The 24,121-nt window shown below is 44.7% G+C and overlaps 1 protein-coding gene across 8 annotated transcripts in view; it reads left to right on the plus strand.

The window, feature by feature from the left end:
- Positions 1 to 295: 295 nt before the first annotated feature.
- LOC127537596 (NACHT, LRR and PYD domains-containing protein 14-like) overlaps positions 296 to 24,121 on the plus strand; it is a 174,209-nt gene continuing 150,383 nt past the window's right edge. For 2 of the 8 annotated variants that reach the window (XM_051960278.1, XM_051960279.1), the window contains exon 1: positions 296 to 429. In XM_051960278.1, coding sequence (XP_051816238.1) covers positions 311 to 429 — 119 coding nt within the window. In that variant the 5' untranslated portion in view covers positions 296 to 310. Of the gene's footprint in view, positions 430 to 17,037; positions 17,170 to 22,753; positions 22,761 to 23,806; positions 24,016 to 24,121 lie in introns of those variants that run through there. The other 6 variants (XM_051960285.1, XM_051960287.1, XM_051960288.1 and 3 more) reach the window with 4 other exon arrangements.

Genomic DNA, 24,121 nt, shown 5'->3' on the forward strand with positions numbered 1-24,121 from the left:
GGTTTTTAAATCCCAAATTACTTTTGCTTGGTTTAGGGTAGAATATATCTTAATGGAATGCAGCTTCTTGAAGAAAGGGTTTCTGAGAGTCTGACTTATAATCAGAGGTGAAATATGATGAAGAAAGAAGGAAAGAGGAAACACAGCTTTTCAGTTTTCTCTCTGAGGACTTTTTTCAGAGTACACTTCTGTGGACAAAGAACCTGAATGAAGACAAACATGAACTTGTGTGTTCCTTTGACTCTTATTATTTCCTGAGCTCTCAGTCAGTGTTGCTGGTTTTCCTCTCAGACTGACTGAAGTCCTCAAGATGAGTGATTGTGAGGAGGAGGAGGAGTTTCCATCCTCCAGCCGTCTGTCCATGAAGAGTGACTGGTCCAGAGAAGAACCTCTAAACTTCATGAAAGAACCAGAACCCTCAGACACAAAGTAAGAAAACATCTACAACCCTTTAAACCTTCTTTAGTTCTTAGATCTAAGTAACTAAAGGTCTGTTGGTGCAGCAGAGAACCAGGTCCAGAAGAAGGAAACACTGTTGGGGTTCTCCTTGATAAACTGGGATCTGAAAGTATTTCAAACAGTTTGTATGACAGTTTGCAACATAAATGAAGAGTTTGACGTGTCACAGATCAACTGTAGACGTTTGGATTTGTTATCAGAGATGGAACACAATGAGTCAGAAAACACAATATTCAGTGCTGAAGTTTGTAAATGCAGCAAAGAGAATGAGTGAAGGACTTCATGTGGGGTCAGATGGATCCTGCAGTGAGATGTGATGTTCGCTGTGGTCACAATAATGAAGGAACAGACAGTTCTCCTTGTTAAAATCCACCTGAACTGGAGGAAACTCTCAGTTTGGACAAGAAGCACAGACACATCAGCAGGCATTTGATTCAGTCCAGATTTTTTTATGTTTTTAGTGAATTTCTTTCATTTCACTTTCAGTTGAGGGTTCCTAAAATGACTCTGATATCAGAGAATCTAACAGTGATCAATGTGATCAGAAAGATCTGTAGCAAAAATGTATAGAAACTGTCTTGCATGGGAGCGCCAAAAAATATATTTTGCAAAATTGTTGCAGACATTAGCCTCATGGCGGAACCAAAAATAGATAATTGTGCAGCGAAAGTGTCGACTGCAACACACCTAATACTAGAAACTACACTTTATGATTAAAATTGCACTCATTAATTCAGGGGCACCATCCTCAGCTTGCCTGAGGAAATTGTCAATTTAGAATGGGGATGGCTAGTAACTACGTCATCGTGTCCAAAAACGTCACTTCCGTGTCCTACCAAACCAACGATATAATGGTGCTGTGTTGTGTCCTGTGTTGCAACAATAGAAATGATGTAAATAAAACGATATCTTTCAACCACTTTCCTCTGGACGAAAAGGAGAAGAGAAGATGGCTGACACTGATAAGGTAAGTCGGATTTCTAATCTTAGAAAATACATTTAGCGCCGGGAGCTAACGTGCGCTAGCTAGTATTAGCCGCTTGAATCATGTTATCTTTTTGTGTTATGAGGAGTGTTTGGGCCACATTACAAAAGAAACTAAAAGTGGTCGAGATTAAAGTCTCTGATAATAAGTTTATACTTTTAATTTATAAGAATAAAGTCTGTCGAGGGAGACTTTTGTCCCAGTTTTGGGGACTTGGACTTGCTTGACCAATCTGCCCAAAATACTCGACTTGACTAGGATATGAGTCTATGTGACTTGGATTTAATTGAGTCCAATACTTGGACTGACTTGCTAAAAATGTTTGACTAAGATTGTTTTAACTGTTATGGATTCATGATTAGTGTAAAGAGATGCGTAGTTATTTACATATGCAAATTAGCCATGTGCTCCCGGCAGAAGTTAGCGCTGGAGTGTGCTGCTGGGAATCTTTAGAGTATACTTTTCAAATCTAACATAACAACTCTAACAAAGCCAAGTAAACGACATTTAACCTCACACAGATGATAAAGCTAGCTTTATTTCTGACATCCTGTGTTTGTTAGCTTACGCTACTTAGCTACTCACCTCAACACTGTACGTTTTCCTTTTCATTGACGCCTGCACTTTCCCTTTAAAACCACCTGCCAGCACACTAACTCTTACAACTCTGTTTGAGTTGTAAGAGTTAAGACCTCGCTTTACCGACTTCGGAAAATCCGCAAAATAAGATGTCACAGTGAAAAAGGTGACCGGTTCTTTCGCTACTGCCATTGTGTTTTCATTCGGTACGCCGCGGCTTGGACACGGAAGTGGTCCATGACGTCACACTAGCCATCCCCATAAGTTTCAAAGGAACTTTAATGAAAAGTCGAAAGCTCTGATTTCATTGACCTCCAGTTCCCAAAACAAACACACGGTTGAACCAATGACAATTATTTACAAACATTTATGAACTAATACTACAACCAAACAACAACGACATGACAACAACAGTCAGTGAATGAATGAATGAATGAATGAATGCTGATAAACGAGTGAACTGTGATTGTCACAGGAAGCAATTGGTAGAAAACATGATGAATTTAGGATTACTTTGAAAACTGAAAACCAACTGTAATTTGTAATTTCCCATTTTGAAGAATGAAAGTGATTCTTGCGTAGCCTTTGCAGTAGTGAGAGGGAGAGGCTGGTGCAGGATGTGGAGCTGTGATGATCTGATGGATAAGTTGGTTCAGGAACGCAGAGACCAGAAGGAACTTTGGCAGATTTGCAGTGACAAAGTGTGCTTTTAGTGATTTTATTGATGTGTATTTTATTGTTTTATTTTATATTTTACAGGCTGCAGAGTGGTGTGGTGGTTAGCACTGTTGCCTTGCAGCTAGAAGATCCCTGGTTCACATCCCAGCCTTCCTGGGATCTTTTTGCATGGAGTTTGCATGTTCTCCCTGTGCATGTGTAGGTTTCCTCCCCCAGTCCAAAACTGTACTGAAGTTAAATATTTATTCGAAATTTGCCTATAGGTGTGAATATAAAATGCCAAAAAAAAGGACCATAAAAAGTTAGCAATTTAAAAAAAAAGTCACACTAGCACAAAGAATGTTAGCATTAAAATATTTAATTTCGCATTTAAAAATAAACGTGACCAATAGAAAAGGTTTTTACTCACATAAAAGATAACATTAAGGTAAAAGTGATTCCGATTATTGGTACTTTTTGCATTAATAATTCAGTTATTGATTTTTTCTACATTGTTATTCAGGTTATTGATCCTTTTTACATCAATGTCCAGATTATTAGTAGTTTTAGATTTTATGTCATCATTACCACTTAAACAAATAATAATAGAAGTAATAAAACAGAGAAGTCAGTAAAAATGAGATTGAATCAGTGTTTAATCAGATTCAGTCTACTTTTCATGGAAATGTTTAAAATGTTAAAGACACTTTCAGAGACTCATTTATATAAAGTGATACTTTAGTATTACTTCCACATTTATTGAAAAGTAAATACATAACTATTTTTATTTTACTTTTAATAACAATAATTATCCATATAACGTATTATCTAAATGAAGCAGTGAAAGCTGATAAATCTGATTTATTGGACCATAAATTGAACAGCAGGAAATACGTTTGTTTGTGGATTTTCTGCTTCGTTTTTACATTTTAACTTTAAATACTTCAGATAATTCATTGTTCATCATGTCAGCTCTGGTTCACTGTGATGCAGATTATTCACTATTTCCTGTTTTGATTAACTAAATATTAACAGTGTATTGATCTGAGGTTAAATCGATCACCAGTCACAGTCCAAGTATTGATCAAATACAGCATTAGCACTCACAGGGGACATTTACTTCACTTTAAGGCAGTGGCACCTGCAGAACTTTTTCATAGGGGTGGCCAGGTGGGGCCACTTAAAATCTTGGGGTGGCACACCAATGCTAAAAAGTCATAATTTCTGGAGTTTTATTTTACTAGTACTATTATTATTATCTTTTGATTATACTGTCGTATGTAGGCTAGCAGAAAACTATCAGAAAGACCTGAGGAAGCGCCTACTGATAAACTTGTTGTCTTTATTATGTTATATTTAATGTTACTAACGATCTAATGTGCATAGACTAATAACAGTACAGTTAACATTTTGAGTTCATTTGCTCTCTTCCTTCCTCCTCATCACTATGCCTCTACTGCTCGACCGTTGCCTCTCTCGCCTCCTTTGCTAATTTTCTTCTTAAAGTAAGAAGAGATATCTTGACTTCTCTTCATGGTCTGCAAATTGAAACTAGAAAAACACTCAGAGAGCACAGCTCCACCAAGGCTGCTGAGTTGACGTAATATTTACAGCGGATGAAATCTTTAATAAAAAAAATGACCTTGTGCTGAGCACAGGCATGTGTTATGCATGTGCATGTTATGTATGGATACGAAACTGTGTGTAAATTACACTTATGAAGGTGGGTTGATCAGTTCATCACTTTTGGCAAGCTCGTGTTAAAATAACTGTTCCCTCAATGCTTTTATTTTGAAGACATATTTTTAATGTTGCAGGCTTTTATTTTGTCACCGTTCCAGCGGCACAGGAAGTGTTGTCTAAGTGTTTCTTGACATGACGAAGACACTGTGGAAAAGTCCGAAAATTCACATAAAGATGACAGAAAACGGTTCCACGCTGTTGCTGTCTTTTAAAGGATGTGTTTAAACTTATAAACACCTAGCGGTTACAAGGTGTTACGGTGAAGAAATGAGGGAAGGACAGAAAGGTGAATCTGTGTTCACATAAGGCTGACGGCTGAACTTAATGTGTTTGGCTGGAGTTTGCTACATACATGAGCTAAATATGTAGCAGTCAGCAGGAATTGATGGGACTCAGAAACACCCCACAGTTTAACCATTTGTTCCTTGTATGATTTCCAACTGATAAATCACAGTAATTTTGTCGTAGGATCAATCATGTGATCTTCAGCGGGTAGCAGACAGTGTTCACATCATGGTTACAGGAACACTGTGCAGGCTGCTATATCTGGCAACGGGAACTCTTTAACAAAGCTGTGAATCCACACTACAAGCCGCATCAATGCCAAAATTTAACCACTTGTTCCTTGTGCCATTTCTGGCCTTCCCTGAAAATTTCATCCAAATCTGTTGCTCTGTTTTTGAGTAATGTTTCACACAGACAGACAGATTTACAGACCAACAGAGTCACAGACAATCGTAAGCAGATCGTCCCATAACTCCACCATGCCTTGGCAGAGTAATAATAGCAGCAGCTAACGTTAGCTGACTATGCCTGTAACTCAAATAAGTTGCAAAGCACAGCAGTGCTGCTCTAACAGGTTGCTGTAGCAGCACCTTTTGACACTTACAAAGCACGTGTCATGACAAATATTACTTCTCCCACTTATTTTTACAAAAGAAATTATGACTTACTCATAGTCCTCTGTTCAGATCGGTGCTGATCGATGCGGATCAATGGCGATGCTGTCAGTTTGTAACCTTCTCAGAACCAATGGAATGGATGAGTGACTGACATCACTGTTAGACAATGAGCCAATCAAGAGGGAAGGAACCATCTTTGTCGCCTCTGATTGGCTACATGTGTACAGTCTGAGCCTTGCCTGTGTGAGCTTAACTGGCAGTCCATATTTGTGACTGGCCAGTGGGGTGACCAGCAGATTTGCAGTGGTAGCCAGCAGACTTGTAGGGGTGGCAGTGGCCACCCCAGGCCACCTTAAGGACACTTAAGTGAGTATTTCATGACTATCACAGTACTTTTATGGTATGTGTTAGTACTGTAACTCACAGGTAAAGCGTGTCTCAGCGCCCCCTACAGGCTGATCTAAACACTGCAGTGTGTTTTATTCTGGTCATCCAGCCCGATCTCACGAGGATTCGTGAAACTGTCACGTAAATTTTTGTTTCGGTTTCGTGCGCACCAACACGATTTCGTCATGTTTTTCGTGCCGCTCACCACGAAATGCGCACCAATGTATTTTAAACGGCAGACTTTTCGTGCCACTCAGAACGTATTTCAAAAGAATGTGTATATTATATTTTTAATGTAAAACCGTGGCGAATCCAACGCTATATTTTGCATGACATCGTCCCTAAACATAACCCTAACCATAATCCTAACCATAACCATAACCATAACCTAACCATAAGCCGGTGGTACACTTACCAATTTGCATAGGAATTTAAAGAATGTCCGGCGGCCGGCGGCCGCAAACGCGATCACACAAGCAGTATACGCCGATGGACAGCTTAGATCGTCATGAATCTGCCGGTATAAACCTCTTTCAGATGTGATTACCACAGCGAAAAACATTTCGTGGTGAGCGGCACGAAAAACATGACGAAATCGTGTTGGTGCGCACGAAACCGAAACTAAAACTTACGTGACAGTTTCACGAATCCCCATGAGACCGGGTTGGGTCATCAGTGAATCAATGCAGTCACTACAGATCCCTGTTTCATTCACAATAAACTTCTACAGAATAAAACTTCATGTCTGCACATAAATGCAGAAAATCAACCAATCAATCATTATTTCTCAGTTTTTTAATGTAATTTATTTTAGTTCTAATCTTATTTGTATTTGTTTATTTATTGTATTTTTATATATAGTCTTATCTCTTAATTTTTAAATTTTATTTTAGTTTTATTTATGATCTATAAACCTCTGGATGTTGGAGGACAAACAGCAGCTCTGGTTGTAAAATGTAGACTCATGGATTTTAGTCATGTAGTGCGAATTCTAAAATAGTTAAGTTGCACTCATTAATAAAGGGACACCATCCTCAGTTTGTGTGAGGAAATGATCAATTTAAACAAAGTGTGAAGGAGATTTTGATTAAAATTAAGATGATCAGTCTGATATCTAAGTCTAGAATTCTGATTAGAAAGAAATTCACAAGATCACGAATTGGTCTGAATGAGAAGCATTTAACTATTCTACTAAGACAGTACAGTTGAGCTATATAGGAGTGAAAAATCTATTGTGTGGAAGAAATGATTTCCATTGTTTCTTATTGGCTCGTCAGAAAGTGGATTAAAACATATAAGCTCAGGCTTGTAACGAAAGTGAGCAATGTCTAAATATGTTGAAAAATTATAAAAGTGCCAAAAATGAGACAAAGAAAAGAGCGCTGAAACGAAGAATAAAATCAGGAGACAAAAAAGTTAAAGAGCGATACGTAGAAGTGAAGACGTAAGAGTAAGAGACATAAAGGAAGAGGAAAGTGCAAACAAAGGGGGTTTTGCATTTTATCGCCTGAGTGGGTCTTTGGATAGAGGCCAGGACGTGGAGAGAATTTTACCACAGATTTGGTGAAATCCAACTCCTCTCTTTGTTCTCAGAAGGAGGAAAAAGTGCACTAGTTAAATCGAATTAAAACATGTATTATCTGCACAAATACAATCTGTCCATCTCTCACCATGACCCATCAACATGGAATGAAAAATCAAGGTTGTGCAGTCTAATAAAGAAGGCTACACTGGACATAGAAACTAAAAGGTGCTTTAGATATTAAGAATATATGTTATTGTGAGGATATGTGGTACATTTAATGTGTACAGTTGTAAATGTTACCAACTTCACATTTTATTTCATCTCGACATTGCCTGGCTATGGATGTGGCTCGGTGGCACTGTGGGTCCATGCAAGAAATGTGAATGTTTCAGTAAAACCTTAACTTTGCCCCCACATCACCCAAAGATGTGAATTTTGGATAGGTGATAAAGGAACTCCTTATGGTGATGTTGGTGTGCACAAAAACATAAAACAGATATCAGAAAACAGTTACTGAGTCCATGCATTTTTCAGTGTAAACATGTGAGTCTTACTCCAGATCCTTTTCATGGAATGCAGCAACAGTTTTATGGTTTGTCTGATCAGTTGCCCTACCTGCAGAGAGGGGGTTGAGTGAACAGAGAATGAAGTAGAAGAATTGATAGCTCCATGAGCTGTCTTTTAACTTGTGGTCCTCCAAAGTGTTCATGTCCTGTATGGAGCTTCATCCCTCCACAGGAGGTCTGAAATTCACACTCATGCTGTAAAGAAATGAATGCAGCACCATTTGCTCCAGAGGACTGTAGATGGTGGGGGTGAATCAATGGTCTCCTGCTGTAATAGAGTTTCTTCTGGAGAACAAGAGGGTTCCCCATTTTGTTTAGTGTCCAAGATGGCAGTTTCATGTGGAGTGTAGGTCCATAACCTCAACAAAAAGAGTTTGTTACCTGGTTTGACCTCTTCCTTGGCATTCCAAAGAAAGTCAAGCTGTGTCCGCTACGGTCATGTAATAATAAAACTGTTAGGATTTTAAGTTTGCTCAGGAAATGACAGACAGTCTCAGTTAAACGTAAGACTGTTTTATTTACAATGACTTCCAAAAACTACAACTAAGATGGCTGCTTCAACAGGAAACTAAATCCTTGTTCACAAAAATGCACACAGTGACTACTTGTGGCTGGAACTACAACTACTACAAAATAACAAACAACTCTACTCTCAGTAGGCGACACTTTAACACTACGAAACAACCAATGACTATAACCTCTACGTTCAAGGGAATGCTACGATTAACAACTACTTCGAAGACTGCTCGGTACGGGAGCAAACGCTACGATCTACGACAGTATCAAACACAACTGTATCAGGTACGCTCAGGATGGTTCACCGTGCAGGAGACCAGAGTGCAGGGCCAGGTGGAGGAGAGCAACGAGGCAGTGGATGAATGGAAGAGACGCCCAAAGCTGTGCGACGGTCTGAGAAGATGTCCTCTCTTGCAGAGACGAAGACTGGAGTCCGGTACAGATGGTGAGTAGGGAACTCTACTAGGAGCACATGGAGCCACATCTAGGGGAGGTGAAGACAACGGAGATTAGAATTGAGCATGACATGAATAAAATGGCAAGATTGTCTACACAGCTCCTACACGATGTGTCACAATCTGGCGTCTGGTTATATTGAGGCAGGTTGTGCTTGATTGAATGTTCTCCAGCTGCTCCTAATCTCGGCTGCTCGCTGCTGATGGGAAACACCTGTCTTTGCCACTGCACTGCTGAGCCACCCTGAAAGAGAAAGAGAAAGAGGGAGGGGAGGCACTATCTAGGCCTGGCAGCAGCCAGCCTGACAAACTGTGAAGCATCCATCCTGTTTAGGAGCTATATTCAGATAAAACACGTGCTCCTATAAAACAGTCCTGCATTATGAGGTGTCCTCCTGAAGGTCAAATATTTTTCAGTGATCAGTTTCTGAAAAGTTTTAGTGGATCCACTGATAGAACTGAGAATAAGATGGTTCAGTTCAACTGCATCACAAACTACAGCTGTCAATAAATCAACACCTCTAAAAGATGAAAAACATTTAGAACCATCTGACAAACCTCTATAGATAAATACACGAGTGTTTTATATTAAACGTGAACATGCAGGACTGCGTTATTATATCTGGCTCCATTTGGTTGTTTTTCATGGTAACAATAACCAGAGCAGATGAACCGAGGTGGTGACATCATCTGCTGCTCAATCCACTCGAGAAATGGACTCAGTCTTTAGGCTTTTGGTGGAAACAGTAAAAAGATTAAAAACCAATATTGCTGACCTAACAGCACATGTTAGATGTAGAAGCTGTTTACATCCAGATTGAAATTAAACCCTCTGAACGCCTCCTGCTGTCTTATTTTCCTCATCAGGACAGTTTGGGCTGTTTTCTCTTCATCATTCTTCTGTCCAGATGTTGTTTGGTTCCAGCAGGATTCATGTTTCCTCCAAAGATCTTCCATCAGCCAACAGTTGTCTGTCTCTGTGTGAATATTGATTCAGATCCATGTGACAGATTATTGATCCACTTTCTGATTCAGCTGTAGAGTTGTAAATCCAGACTTTCCTGCCACATAATCAGCAGCTCATCTGCAGCTTTTCTCAGTTGATCTTCACTCTGTGTTGGTCAGCAGAGGACCTGTTCCTGTAAACTCCAGAGATCAGTGTCCTGCAGCAGAAACCTTCAGGACATTTAGTCTCCAGCAGCAGCTGTGTTGATCTCTGTGAATGTTCCTGATGGAGCTCTGAGGATGTGGTTGGAGATACAGGGAGTCCAGGTGATGGACGCTTTGATGCATGTGTCAGTGAAACTCTGGTGTTCAGAGTGTTTAATGAGTTACTAACAGGAAGATAAAGTCCAGGTGAAGATCAGTTCTTATCTGTGTTTATTAGAGGGAGGAGCAGCTCTGCTCAGGTGATCCAGGTACAGTTCAGGGAGGAAACAGTGAAAGATTCTGTGAGTTCAGACTCCATTCTACAGAGGACAGAGGAGGACAACAAGGTGAGTGTTGGTCCAATATTCTTCTTCTTCTCCTGTCAGAGTCTCTCAGTCAGCTGTCTGTCTGTGGATCTTTTCATTTACCAGGTGGACTGTTGTTCTGGTTCTGTTCCTCTCTGGACTCTGTGTTTTATTTCCTGATGTGAAACTTTGAACTGACTCTGGAACAGACTTTGTTCTGATTCTTGTTGTGTCACTCAGGGGCCGTTTACACGAGGACCATCCTAACAGAAAATGCAAAAGTGGCGTCTTGTCATTTCATGTTTAGACGAGCTGTTTTGAAGGAAATCTGCGTATATACGGTGACTCTATAGTGTGTGGAATTCGATTGGATATGCATGCCAGGCAGCTGGGTGGCGCTGTGATAAAACTCCACCATGTCTACGCGCATGCGTACTATCTCCCTTTTCGGATCTCCGCCGCGGTAAATATTCATGAATGGAATCTGTACAGATTCTGTACGTTTGTTGGTATGACTCCTGTAGTGTACATAGAGCTGCCAGAGTTGCTTGAAGGTACGAAGGATGGAAATAATCACACATCTTTGTTTACTTCCTTGTACCCATAGACATAATAAAGAGTAGACGCCGCATCGACCGCTACTGCCTACTGGGGCTGACGAGCGGTGGGGCTGCCATCTTGGTCCAAGATGGCGGCCGTATTTCTCGCTGCGCAGCACCCCGAGCGGTGTCTACTCTTTATTATGTCTATGCTTGTACCGGCCAGGCATAAACTAAGCTTGACGTCACCCGTTGGTTTCAACGCCGATAAAATGAACCCTGGATTTTGCTACTTCCTGGTTGCCGTTTTGGATTTTTTGGAGCCAGTGACGTAAAAAGCGTCATCAAACAGACTGGACCGGAGAGCAACTGGGGGCAGGATTGGCTGAGGACTCTCTTATCCCGCCCACATTTTTCCGCAGAGGCTTCTGTTGCTGTCTATCACGCATAGCCACGCCCCCTGACTCCGCCAACTTTAACGATTTATTTAAAATTCAGAATTGATTTATTTTAAGATCGGCCACCTGATCTCTCATTTTGACCATGAAAACTAACGGGAAAATAATCCTGAGCTGTAGAACATCAGTCTATCAAATTTTATGTTTTCCAAAAATGAATTGGGGTCTATGGAGAAAAAGCTTTTTGGAGCCAACCCTAGCGGACGGCGTGATATTGCAAGTTTTTGACACTTCCGGGTGGGCTTCAATTCTGGAGCCAGATGCTACGTCCACTATATATACAGTCTATGGTACCGGCCAGTAAACCAAAGCACCGGCACACGTATGTGACGTAATCGCGTACGCGATGTGGTCAGATCTCGGCAAAGTTTTGCGTTTTGTTGTTTAGACGAAAACGTAACGGCGGAGCGTTTTCTACTTTTCCACTCTGGAGGCCGGTTTCAAATTTTTGCGTTTTCAAGCCCCCAAAACGCTATCCTCGTATAAACGATAGGGCGTTTTGTTGAAATATTTTGCCGTTTTTACCTGCAAGCGTCCTCTTGTAAATGGCCCCTCAGAGTTGCTGGTTTAACTCTCAGACTAAGTGATGAAGATGTGTCATGGCCCCTCCTTCTCCTGTTCGACTCGGCAGCTGATTACGAGCGGCTGTGCTGGAGCACAGCTGGCTCGAATCACTCATCAGCCACGGATAAAAGCCTGACTCTCCCCTCGGCTCGACGCTGGGTCATTACATGCCGCACAACGCCACACGCACATCGCTATCTGGACTACATTTCCTCATGGATTACCTTGCCTGCTCCGTCTTCCCTCCTCACCCTGGAATCCCCCGTCCGCTCTGCGCCCCTCCTCCGTCTGCTCCCGGTCTGCCTGCTCCTCAGTACTCGCCACATTCCTGCTACAGGCTCCCTCAGCTCTGCCCACCACCTCGTCTCCCGATTCCCCGGACACTCCGTGAGTCACCTCTCTCCCCGTGTAGTTAGTTTTGCACCCCAACACGGCCGCGAGCCGTCGCCCTCTGTTAGTTTAGTTTATTTCCCCATTCTGTTACTTCCTTGCCTCCCCTAAGGAGAGTTTGTGTTGTGTTTTTATTAAACCATTATTAATTCACCCGCCTGCCTGTTGCCTGCTGCTTGGGTTCACCCACCAAGATCCTGACAGAATGACCCAGCCACCTAAGAACCCAGCAGGCACCACTGATCTTGTAGACTTCCCCTTGTCCCCCGTAGGCCCCATGGACATTTTTCTCAAATCTGAGAGGCGTTAAATTACATCAGGGGCCTCTACGCTCTGTTGGATGTGTGGAGGAATGCTGCCGGGCAGGCAACCAGGGACGCAGCGGTGTTGGAGGGGCGCAGAGAGGCTGCGAAGAAGCTGTGGTTGATTCCACACATTCCCTGCAGCCTTCTGGAGTTCCTGAAAGCTCCCCTGACCAACCTGCCTGGCCTACCGAGACACTCCTCACCCCCGATCCAGGGGGCTTGACACTTCCCCGCCCGTTGATTCCCCTGACAGTCCACCCGATCCTGGTTCCCCGCTAGCCGTAGAGCCGGCCATCAGAAAATCGGGTCGCCAAAGGCGTGGCTTTGGAAGATGCCAAAGCTCCCCTACTCTTGTCCCTGTGGAGCCCTGTGCCACCTCACCTGCGGTGCTGGAGGGGCCCCGTGCCACCTCACCTGCAGCATTAGAGGGGCCTGGTGCTGCCTCACTGTCCGAACGGGTCGACGCCGTCTCACTCCCTGCTGAGGACAGGCCCCGTGCCGCCTCACTCCCTGCCGAGGAGAGGCCCCGTGCCGCTTCACTCCCGGCTCTGGAGAGGCCCTGTGCCACCTCACTCTCTCCCGTCCCTGTGGGGACCATCGCCCTCTCTTCCGTCCATCTGGGGACCATCGCCCTGTCTTCCGTCCATCTGGGGGCCATCGCCCCATCTCCAGTCCTTGCGGGGGCCATCGCCCCGTCTCCTGTTCATGTGGGGTCCATTAACCTATCTTCTGTTCCTGTGGGGGCCGACGCCCCACTTTCTGCCCCTGTGGGGGCTGTCGCCCCATCTCCTGTCCTTGTGGGGGCCGTTGCCCTATCCCCTGTCTTTGTGAGGGCCACCGCCCCATCTCCGGTCCATGTGGTCCCTTCAACATTGAGGCCTCCAGCCTCCCCCGCATCTTTGAAGGAGCTTAAGGCTATCTCTGCAGCTTTGAAGGAGATAAAGGCTTCCCCTGCAGCCTTGAGGAAGCTAAGAGCTTCCCCTGCAGCCTGGAGGAAGCTAAAAGCTTCTCCTGCAGCCTTGAGGAAGCGAAAAGCTTCTCCTGCAGCCTTGAAGAGGCGTCCCGCCTCCCCTGCAGCCTTGAAGAGGCATCCCGCCTCTCCTGCAGCATCAAAGAGCTGAAACGCCTCTCCTGCAGCATCAAAGAGATGAAACGCCTCCTCCGCAGCTATGAAGAGGCGTCCCGCCTCCTCTGAGGCTTTGAAGAGGCTTCCTGCCTCCTCTGAGGCTTTGAAGAGGCTTCCGGCCTCCTCCACGGCTTTGAAGAGGCATCCCACCTCCTCCGCAGCTTTGATGAGGCATAACGCCTCCCCCGAGTCCTTGTTGAGGCATAACGCCTCCCCCAAGTCCTTAGAGAGGCTTAACGCCTCCCCCAAGTCCTTAAAGAGGTGAAACGCCTCCTCTGCAGCTTTAAAGAGGCGAATCGCCTCCTCTGCAGCTTTAAAGAGGCGAAACGCCTCCTCTGCAGCATTAAAGAGGCGGAACGCCTTCTCCGCAGCTTAGATAAGAATGCCTCCTCTGCAGCTTTAAAGAGGCAAAACACCTCCTCTGCAGCTTTAAAGGGGCAAAACACCTCCTCTGCAGCTTTAAAGAGGCAAAACGCCTCCTCTGCAGCTTTAAAGAAGCGAAACACCTCCTCTGCAGTTTTGATAAGGCTTCCCGCCTCCTCTGCAGCTTTGATGAGGCTTCCCGCCTCCTGCGCAGCTTTGATGAGGCGAAATACCTCCCCCGAGTCCTTGAGGAGGCTTAAGGCCTCTCCCGAGCCCCTGAAGGGGCACGGCGCCTCCTCGGCCGCCTTGAGAAGGCGTAGAGCCTCCTCGGCAGCCGTGAGACGGAGTCACGCCCCCTCTGAACCCTTGAAGAGGCTTAACGCCTCCCCTGAACCCTTGAAGCGGCGTAGCGCCTTCTCAGCAGCCTTGAGGAGGTATAGCTCCTCCTCGGCAGCCTGGAGGAGGCGTAGCGCCCGAGCCCTGAAGAGGCATAACGCCTTCCCTGTGCCCTTGAAGATGTGTAGCGCCTTCTCTACAGCCTTGGAGGAGTATATCCCCTCCTCTGCAGTCTTGAATAGGTGTAGCGCCTTCCCCTGAGCCCTGAAGAGGCATAACGCCTCCCCTGAACCCTTCAAGAGACATAGTGCCTCCTCGGCAGCTTTGAGGGGGCATAGCCCCTCTTCGGCAGCCTGGGTCCTGCTGGTCCCTGAGACGTCCCGCCAGTACCCTGACCAGCCCGGTGTGCGCCAGGAGGCGCACATTGAGGGGGGGTACTGTCATGGCCCCTCCCTCTCCTGTTCGGCTCGCCAGCTGATTACGAGCGGCTGTCCTGGAGCACAGCTGGCTCGAATCGCTCATCAGCCGCGGATAGAAGCCTGGCTCTCCCCTCGGCTCGATGATGGGTCATTACATGCCGCACACCGCCACACGCACGTCGCTATCTGGACTCTATTTCCTCATGGATTACCTTGCCTGCTCCGTCATCCCTCCTCACCCCAGAATCCCTCGTCTGCTCTGCACCCCTCCTGCCCCACTTCATCTCCCGATTCCCCGGACACTCCGTGAGTCACCACTCTCCCCGTGTAGTTAGTTTTGCCCCCCAACATGGCCGCGAGCCCTCGCCCTCTGTTAGTTTAGTTTATTTCCCCATTCTGTTACTTCCTTGCCTCCCCTAAGGAGAGTTTGTGTTGTGTTTTTATTAAACCATTATTAATTCACCCGTCTGCCTGTTGCCTGCTGCTTGGGTTCACCCGCCTAGATCCTGACAAGATGAGTGATTTGTGTGACAGTTTTCCAACACAAATGAAGAGTTTAACGTGTCAGGGATCGACTGCAGACGTCGTAAACATTTGGATTTGTTAGCAGTGAGGCCAAATATAATGAATCAGGAAACACAAGATTCATGAGTAAAGTCAGTAAATGTAGTAAATGGAAGCAGTGAAAGTCTCCATCCATCCATCCATCCTCTATACACCGCTTTATCCTCATTAGGGTCATGGGGGGTGCTGGAGTCTATCCCAGCTGACTCGGGTGAAGGCAGGGGACACCCTGGACAGGTCACCAGTCTGTCACAGGGCTACATATACAGACACACAATCACACTCACATTCACACCTACGGACAGGTGAGAGTCAGTTTTCTCTCTGAGGACTTTTTCCAGAGTTCACTTCTGTGGACAAAGAACCTGAATGAAGACAAACATGAACTTGTGTGTTCCTTTGACTTTTATTATTTCCTGAGCTCTCAGTCAGTGTTGCTGGTTTTCCCACCAAGGTGCAACAGTGCTGAGGCCAACAGTTCCTCCTTGGGGCGCCGCTGTTTTCCTGTCCCTTGTTTAAAATAAAATGTCATTCTGGTTGGGATACCATAAAAATTAAATCTTATTATACAAAATGTGGTCACCAGATTTGAGGTGTAGCACATAAACCCAGCAGAGAAACAGGTTTCCTCCAGGAGAACTCTACCTGCTGACATCATGTTTCTCTGATCCACTAACCAGGTTTTAGTGATCAGGTCTCCTGTTTACAGACACTTAGAAATGAGCCTGTCCAATTCTATTCTGATGTCCATCATTTTACATCTGATTTTAACTCCTTTTATGGTAAACATCATGTATGTTCTCCTACACATGAGCGGGGCCACTCTCTGGTTTAGTTTTTACTCTGGGTTTAGACAGGAACTCCCTCTGCCTGAGGGATTTGATCTCACATCACAAAACAGAGTTATTTGATCTAAACTGCATTTCTGTTACTCCAGGTTCTAAACAAACTGTCTCTACACATTTTAAATATCAGTTCAGCTGCTGACTTTGCAGCCATCTTCACTGCTGATGGATGTTTTATATTTATTTCTAAACACATCTGTACACCCTGGTATTCATGGAACATTGTAGAATTAGTATGTGTGTGTTTCTGTGTTTATTATATTTTATAGATACATCCATCCATTCTCTATACACCGCTCTATCCTCACGAGGGTTGTGGGGGGTGCTGGATCCCAGCTGACTCGGGTGAAGGCAGGGAACACCCTGGACAGGTCACCAGCCTGTCACAGGGCTACATATACAGACACACAATCACACTCACATTCACACCTACGGACAATTTAGAGTAACCAATTAACCTCAGCATGTTTTTGGACTGTGGGAGGAAGCCGGAGTACCCGGAGAAAACCCACGCATGCACAGGGAGAACATGCAAACTCCATGCAGAAAGATCACAGGGCCACCCCGGGATTTGAACCAGGGATCTTCTTGCTGCAAGGCGACAGTGTTAACCACTATGTCACTGTGCATTCCCATTCTAAAGATACATCAGACTTTAATTGTATGTTCTATGAATGATGCTGTTCTTTCTTTGCTGTATTTTCTATGATATTTTACTGTAAAGCTCTTTGTAACTCTGGTTTAGAAAAGAAACATAGAAATAAAGTTTATTATTATTTACATTCTAGACAGTAACTTCACTCACTTCACTCAAAATTCATTGTAAGTGCAAAAACCTACTTGGCAATAAAACTGATTCTGATTCTAATTCTGAGCTGCTGGTTTTCCTCTCAGATTGACTGAAGTCCATAAGATGAGTGACTGTGAGGAGGAGGAGGAGTTTCCATCCTCCAGTCGTCTGTCCATGAAGAGTGACTGGTCCAGAGATGAACCTCTATACTTCAGGAAAGAAGCTGAACCCTCAGACACAAAGTAAGAAAGTGTTTCAGCTGTAAACTGACCTAAAGATGATGAACAGTTGAACTGTTGTTGTAACCACAGCAAAGCTCTGACAGCTTCAGAGTTCTGATATCTGTATGTGTGGATCAGACCTGAACACTAGAACAGCAGTGATACGGAGCAGAAACAGACACCTGATCTACACCAAGAAGAACACTGTTTGATAGAATGTTTGATAGTTGATCAGATGCAAACAGCCATGAAGAGATGAAAGAAACAGCAGAGTTTTATTGCCTGAACAAACTCCAAGGTAGCTTCCTCCTGGATCAGAACCAGCCTGTCGGACCTCCATACCCCTCAGTTCATCACATTTAAGAAGTTCCACAGAGGACCTGGAGGACAACAGCTGCCATAAATCTGTTCTATATTCATATTAGTGTCCACTTTCACTAAATTACATTATTAATCAGTATCAATTCTGATCAGAAATACCAAATATTCATTTTCAGGACTTCAACCCTTTAAATGACAGTTTTTGTTGTTTTTTTTATGAAAAGAAACTATTATTTCCATATAATAAATGCTGAGAAGATATTTTTTTTATCATAACAGTCTCAGATATGTCATTTATTAGCAGGATTATTATTGGGGATGGGGCAGTAAAAGAATAAAGACAGAATGTAGCCGCAAGGGGACACAAGCCAGTGTCTTATTGTGCCGGTCCCAAGCCCGAATAAATACAGAGGGTTGTGTCAGGAAGGGCATCCAATGTAAAACTTTGGCCAAATCAAACATGCGAATCAAATGTATGACTTCCATACCGGATCGGTCGAGGCCCGGGTTAACAACGAGGAGAGGAACGCAGAAGGACAGATGGTGGTTGACTTTGCAAAAAGGATGGAAATGGCTGTAGTGAACACTTTCTTCCAGAAGAGGCAGGAACATAGGGTGACCTTTAAGAGTGGAGGTAGGAGCACACAGGTAGACTACATCTTGTGTAGACGGTGTAATCTGAAGGAGATCAGTGACTGCAAAGTAGTGGTAGGTGAGAGTGTAGCCAGACAGCATAGGATGGTGGTGTGTAGGATGACCCTGGTGGTGAAGAAGATGAAGAGGGCAAAGGCAGAGCAGAGGACCAAATGGTGGAAGCTGAAAAAGGAAGAGTGTTGTTTGACTTTCAGGAAAGAGTTGAGATAGGCTTTGGATGGTCAGGAGGTGCTTCCAGATGACTGGACAACTACAGCAAATGTGATCAGAGAGACAGGTCGGAGAGTACTTGGTGTGTCGTCTGGAAGGAAAGGAGATAAGGAGACTTGGTGGTGGAATGAGGAGGTGCAGGAGTGCATCCAGAGAAAGAGGTTAGCTAAGAAGAAGTGGGACACTGAGAGGACTGAAGAGAGTAGACAGGAGTACAGGGAGATCCAGCGTAAGGTGAAAGTAAAGGTGGCAAAGGCCAAACAAGGGGCTTACCATGACTTGTATGCTAGGTTGGACAGTAAGGAGGGAGAGACTGACCTGTACAGGTTGGCAAGGCAGAGAGACAGAGATGGGAAGGACGTGCAGCAGGTTAGGGTGATAAAGGATAAGGATGGAAGTGTGTTGACAGGTGCCAATAGTGTGATGGGAAGATGGAAAGAGTACTTTGAAGAGTTGATGAATGAGGAAAATGAGAGAGACCGAAGAGTAGAAGAGGTGACTGTTGTGGACCAGGAAGTAGCAAAGATTAGTAAGGATGAAGTGAGGAGGGCAATGAAGAGGATGAAGAGTGGAAAGGCACTTGGTCCTGATGATATACCTGTGGAGGTATGGAAGTGTCTCTGAGAGGTAGCAGTAGAGTTTCTGACTGGATTGTTCAACAGGATCTTAGATAGTGACAAGATGCCTGAGGAATGGAGGAGAAGTGTGCTGGTGCCCATCTTTAAGAACAAGGGAGATGTGCAGAGTTGTGGCAACTACAGAGGAATAAAGTTGATGAGCCACACGATGAAGCTATGGGAAAGAGTAGTTGAAGCTAGACTAAGGGCAGAGGTGAACATCTGTGAGCAGCAGTATGGTTTCATGCCAAGAAAGCGTACAACAGATGCAATATTTGCTTTGAGGATGTTGATAGAGAAGTACAGAGAAGGTCAGAAGGAGCTGCATTGTGTCTTTGTAGATCTGGAGAAAGCTTATGACAGGGTGCCCAGAGAGGAACTGTGGTTTTGTGTGAGGAAGTCTGGAGTGGCAGAGAAGTATGTTAGAGTGGTGCAGGACATGTATGAGGACTGTAAGACAGTGGTGAGGTGTGCTGTAGGTGTGACAGAGGAGTTCAAGGTGGAGGTGGGACTACATCAGGGATCAGCTCTGAGCCCCTTCTTGTTTGCTATGGTGATGGACAGGATGACAGACGAGGTTAGACAGGAGTCTCCATGGACTATGATGTTTGCAGATGACATTGTGATCTGTAGTGAGAGCAGGGAACAGGTGGAGGAGAAGCTAGAGGCGTGGAGGTTTGCCCTGGAAAGGAGAGGAATGAAGGTTAGCCGCAGCAAGACGGAGTATCTGTGTGTGAATGAGAGGGACCCAAGTGGAAGAGTGAGGTTACAGGGAGAAGAGATCAAGAAGGTGGAGGATTTTAAGTACTTAGGGTTAACAGTCCAGAGCAATGGAGAGTGTGGAAAAGAGGTGAAGAAGCGTGTCCAGAGGAGAGAGAGTGAATATATTGGTAGAAGGATGCTGAGTTTCCCACTGCCAGGCAGGAGGCCTAGAGGAAGACCAAAGAGGAGGTTTATGGATGTGGTTAAAGAGGACATGAAGGTAGTTGGGGTGAGAGAAGAGGATGCAGAAGACAGGGTTAGATGGAGGCAATTGATTCTCTGTGGTGACCCCTGAAGGGAAAAGCTGAAAGGAAAAGAAGAAGAAGTTAAAGAATAAAGGCAGATATCCCATTGAAACGTCTGTGTAGGTTCTCATTCATCCAGGTCATGGTTATCCAAAGTAGTTTAAATCAATCCATTGGACTTTAAGAAAGTTCCTTGAAGACGTTTCACCTCTAATCCAAGAGGCTTCTTCAGTTCTGGTGGTGGTTGGTGTTGCCTCAGCTTTTAAACCTCTGTGAGGTGTGTCCAGGGCTGTTATTCCAACGACTGATACCAAAACTCATCTGACTACTCAAAGATGGTCGTTGTATCGGTGGGGGTCGTTGAAATGCACAGATGTCACTGAGCCTTTGTGTGCTAATGGTGGTCATTAGCATGAGTCTGCTGAGTAGTTCTTTTGGAGAATTTTGAAAGGACCTGATTGTAAATTGGCGAAAGATAATGTTGCAGACCACCCCCCCGTTCAGAGATGGCTTCTCTACTTTGGCATGGATGGCTTCTTTCACTCCTCTGTCAAACCATCTGTCCTCCCTGTCCAAAATCTGAACATTGGTGTCCTGAAACGAGTGTCCTTCTTCCTTAAGGTGAAGGAAGACTGCCGAATCCTGTCCTGAGGAACTGGCTCTCCTGTGTTGAGCCATGCACTTGTTACGTGGCTGTTTGGTTTCCCTTATGGAGAGATCTGAGCATTCCTCATTGCATTTAACTGCATACACCAGGTTGCTCTTCTGGCTGTGTGGTGTGGGGTCTTTTGGGTGGACCAGTCTTTGCCTGAGGGTATTATTTGGTTTAAAATAGACAGGGATCTGGTGTTTGTTGAAAATCCTCCTCAGTTTTTCAGACACACCAGACACACATGGGATCACTATATTGTTGCGCCTGCTCTCCTTCTCTTCCGTCTTCACTGGGTTGTTCTCCTTTCTGGATCTTGTGTCAGCCTTCACAAAGGTCCAGTCAGGGTATCCACAAGTTTTCAATGTCCCTTTCAGGTGTTTGTGTTCTTTTTCCTGGCATTGGGTACTTGTGGGTAACTTGTCAGCCCTGTGTTGCAGGGTCCTGATGACTCCCAGCTTGTGCTCCAGTGGATGGTGAGAGTCAAAAAGCAGGTACTGGTCCGTGTGTGTTGGTTTCCTGTATACCCCAACACTCAGATTTCTGTCCTCTTCTATGCGGACCTCACAATCCAAAAAGGGCAAAATGTTGTCCTGTACATCCTCTCTGGTGAACTTGATGTTGCTGTCCACAGAGTTGATGTGTTCAGTGAAAGTTTGCTCCTCATGAATTCTGATCTTGACCCATATGTCATCGACGTATCGGAACCGGTGGCTCAGTGTTTCTCCGTTGAACGAGGTCAGGGCCCTGTGTTCCACTTCTTCCATGTATAGACTGACCACAATAGGAGACACTGGTGAGCCCATGGCACATCCATGCTTCTGCCTATAGAAACTCCCTCTGTACTGGAAATAGGTGGTGTTCAGGCAGAGGTCCAAAAGTTGGCAAATCTGGTCTGGGTGGAGGTTTGTTCTGTCACTGAGGGCGTTGTCTTGTAGAAGCCGTTGCCTCACTGTTTCCACCGCCTCCATTGTGGAAACATATGTGAATAGGGAGGTGACATCGTAGGATACCATGGTCTCATCTGTATCCAGTCTCAGTCCTCTCACCTTTTCCACAAAGTCCATGGAGTTCTGTACATGGTGAGGATTCTTCCCTACCAATGGGGCCAAGATGGTGGCTACATGTTTGACGATGTTATAGGTGACAGAGTTAATGCTGCTGACAATAGGTCTGAGGGGTGCTCCTTCTTTATGAATTTTGGGGAGGCCATATATGCATGGAATGGCATCCCCAGGGTACAGGCGATGGTATTGCAAGCAGTTTATTGTTTCTTCCTTCTGTAGCTTCTGTCGGCAATCCACAACCTTCTTTTTGTAGCTGCTGGTTGGGTCACGGTTCAGGGTCTCGTAAGTGCTGTTGTCACTAAGCAAAGACATTACTTTGGTATGGTAATCGGTCAAGATCACAGTGCATCTTCCTTTATCTGCTGGAAGAATGGTGATGTGCCGGTCCTTGCTCAGTGTCGTCACTGCCTTCCTTTCTTGGGTGGAGAGGTTGGAAGGGGGGACCTTAGCTTCAGAAAGGACTGCTGTTACCTTTAGCCTTAGCCTAAACATTCATACATCTGTTTTCAATCCTCCTGCCATCACAACATGAAATCAGATGTTCTGTGTTTTAATCTTTCATTCTTGACTCTTGGCTTCAAAATGTTCATTTTTCCCGATTCCACACTCAGGCCCAGGTTCAACTGGAGATGTTTGAGCAACAACACCTGGATTGTTATCAGAGGTGGAACACAAGGAGTCAGGAAACAGAATATTCAGTGCTGAAGTTTGTAAATGCAGTAAAGAGAATGAGTGAAGGACTTCATGTGGGGGTCTGATGGATCCTGCAGTGAGATGTGATGTTCGCTGTGGTCACAATAATGAAGGAACAGACAGTTCTCCTTGTTAAAATCCACCTGAACTGGAGGAAACTCTCAGTTTGGACAAGAAGCACAGACACATCAGCAGGCATTTGATTCAGTCCAGATTGATTTATCAGAGAATCTATCAGTGATTGATGTGATCAGAAACATGTTTGTGTTTGCAGAGTTCAGATCCACAGACAGAGATCAGAGTTTCCATCCTCCAGCCATCTGTCCATGAAGAGTGACCGGTCCAGAGATGAACCTCTATACTTCAGGAAAGAAGCTGAATCCTCAGACACAAAGTAAGAAAACTGCCTCTAACTTATTCATGGGCCCCTTAATAATTCTGTCTGTCAGTTATATGTTGTTGGTTTTAGTCTGTAGATTAAAATGAACTTTGAAAAGGTTTTTGTGACACAAATAGAAATCCTATGTCTTGTTTTCCTCTCAGAATTAATCAGTGATTGATGAGAGAACAAACATGTGTTTCAGCAGACAGAGAGAAGAGTTTCCATCCTCCAGCCGTCTGTCCATGAAGAGTGACTGGTCCAGAGATGAACCTCTAAACTTCAGTAAAGAAGCTGAACTCTCAGACACAAAGTAAGAAAGTGTTCCTGCTGTAAAGTGAGCTGATGGAAGATGAAGGTTTTAGGATGAAGGAAGATGCTCTGCTGAAACAGTCACAGTGGTCAGAATGCAGAACTCTTTCAGACTGAGATGGATCCTGGTCTGGGTTTTAGAAGCAGAACTTCTGATGGTGTTTCTGTGGTAAAACAGCTGAAAACCTGGATTTGACCATTTCCAGCCAACATTCAAACATCTCCAGCCCAATGTTGAAGCCACTGTAAAGACTGTGAGAGTGAAAGAATGTTCTCCAGATGTGTAGCTGATGTTGTGGTTGGTCTTCATTGGTTCCTTCTCCAGATGATCCAGATGTTTGAATGAAAGCTGAACGCTGTGTGTCTGAGGCTGCTGCTCTGTCACAGTTTCTCCATGATTTGTTCTCTGAGTTAAAGTGAAGTGAGCCGAGCTGAGCTGCCAAAGTGAGTAAAGCAGTGAAGAACAGAAGCAGCTGTCTGTGATGGAAGGCTGTTACTGTGAAGCTGCTGCACAAAGTGTTGAGTTTGTATGAACAGCAAACTGCAGGCAGATGAGTGAGAGTTTAATCAGACAGCTGATGGGAAAACAAGTGAGTGGAGTTGATAATAAAAGGAAGCAGCTTTTTATTAGCGGCTGAACTCAGACAGAACAGTAGCCTCACTTTTACTGTTCTCTTCTGCTCTGTGGAGTCACATGTGGATGTTTTTCTCCAGATAATGTGAGATGTGATGAATAAATGTGTTGACAGAGTGATGAAGAGGAGGGGAGTTTGTGTGGAGGAGCAGCCGTCCTGCTGTGCTCGGTGTCAGGACGTCCTGAAGGATCCAGTCTCTAGCAGCTGTGGACACTGGTTCTGCAGACAGTGCATCAGCTCATACTGGGACCAGTCTGCTCCATCAGGACACTCCTCCTGTCCCCAGTGTGGAGAAAGATCCAGAAGCAGCAGCTGTGGACAAAGTAAGACTGAACATCTGCTGGTGGACTGATGTGTGGAAACTGAGCTTGTTGTTGTGTTGTCCAGACATGAAAGATGTTTGCTTGTTGAGTCTGATTGTTTGTCTGG

The sequence above is a fragment of the Acanthochromis polyacanthus genome, chromosome 15 (genome assembly GCF_021347895.1).
Source record: "Acanthochromis polyacanthus isolate Apoly-LR-REF ecotype Palm Island chromosome 15, KAUST_Apoly_ChrSc, whole genome shotgun sequence".
Taxonomy (NCBI): Eukaryota; Metazoa; Chordata; class Actinopteri; family Pomacentridae; genus Acanthochromis; species Acanthochromis polyacanthus.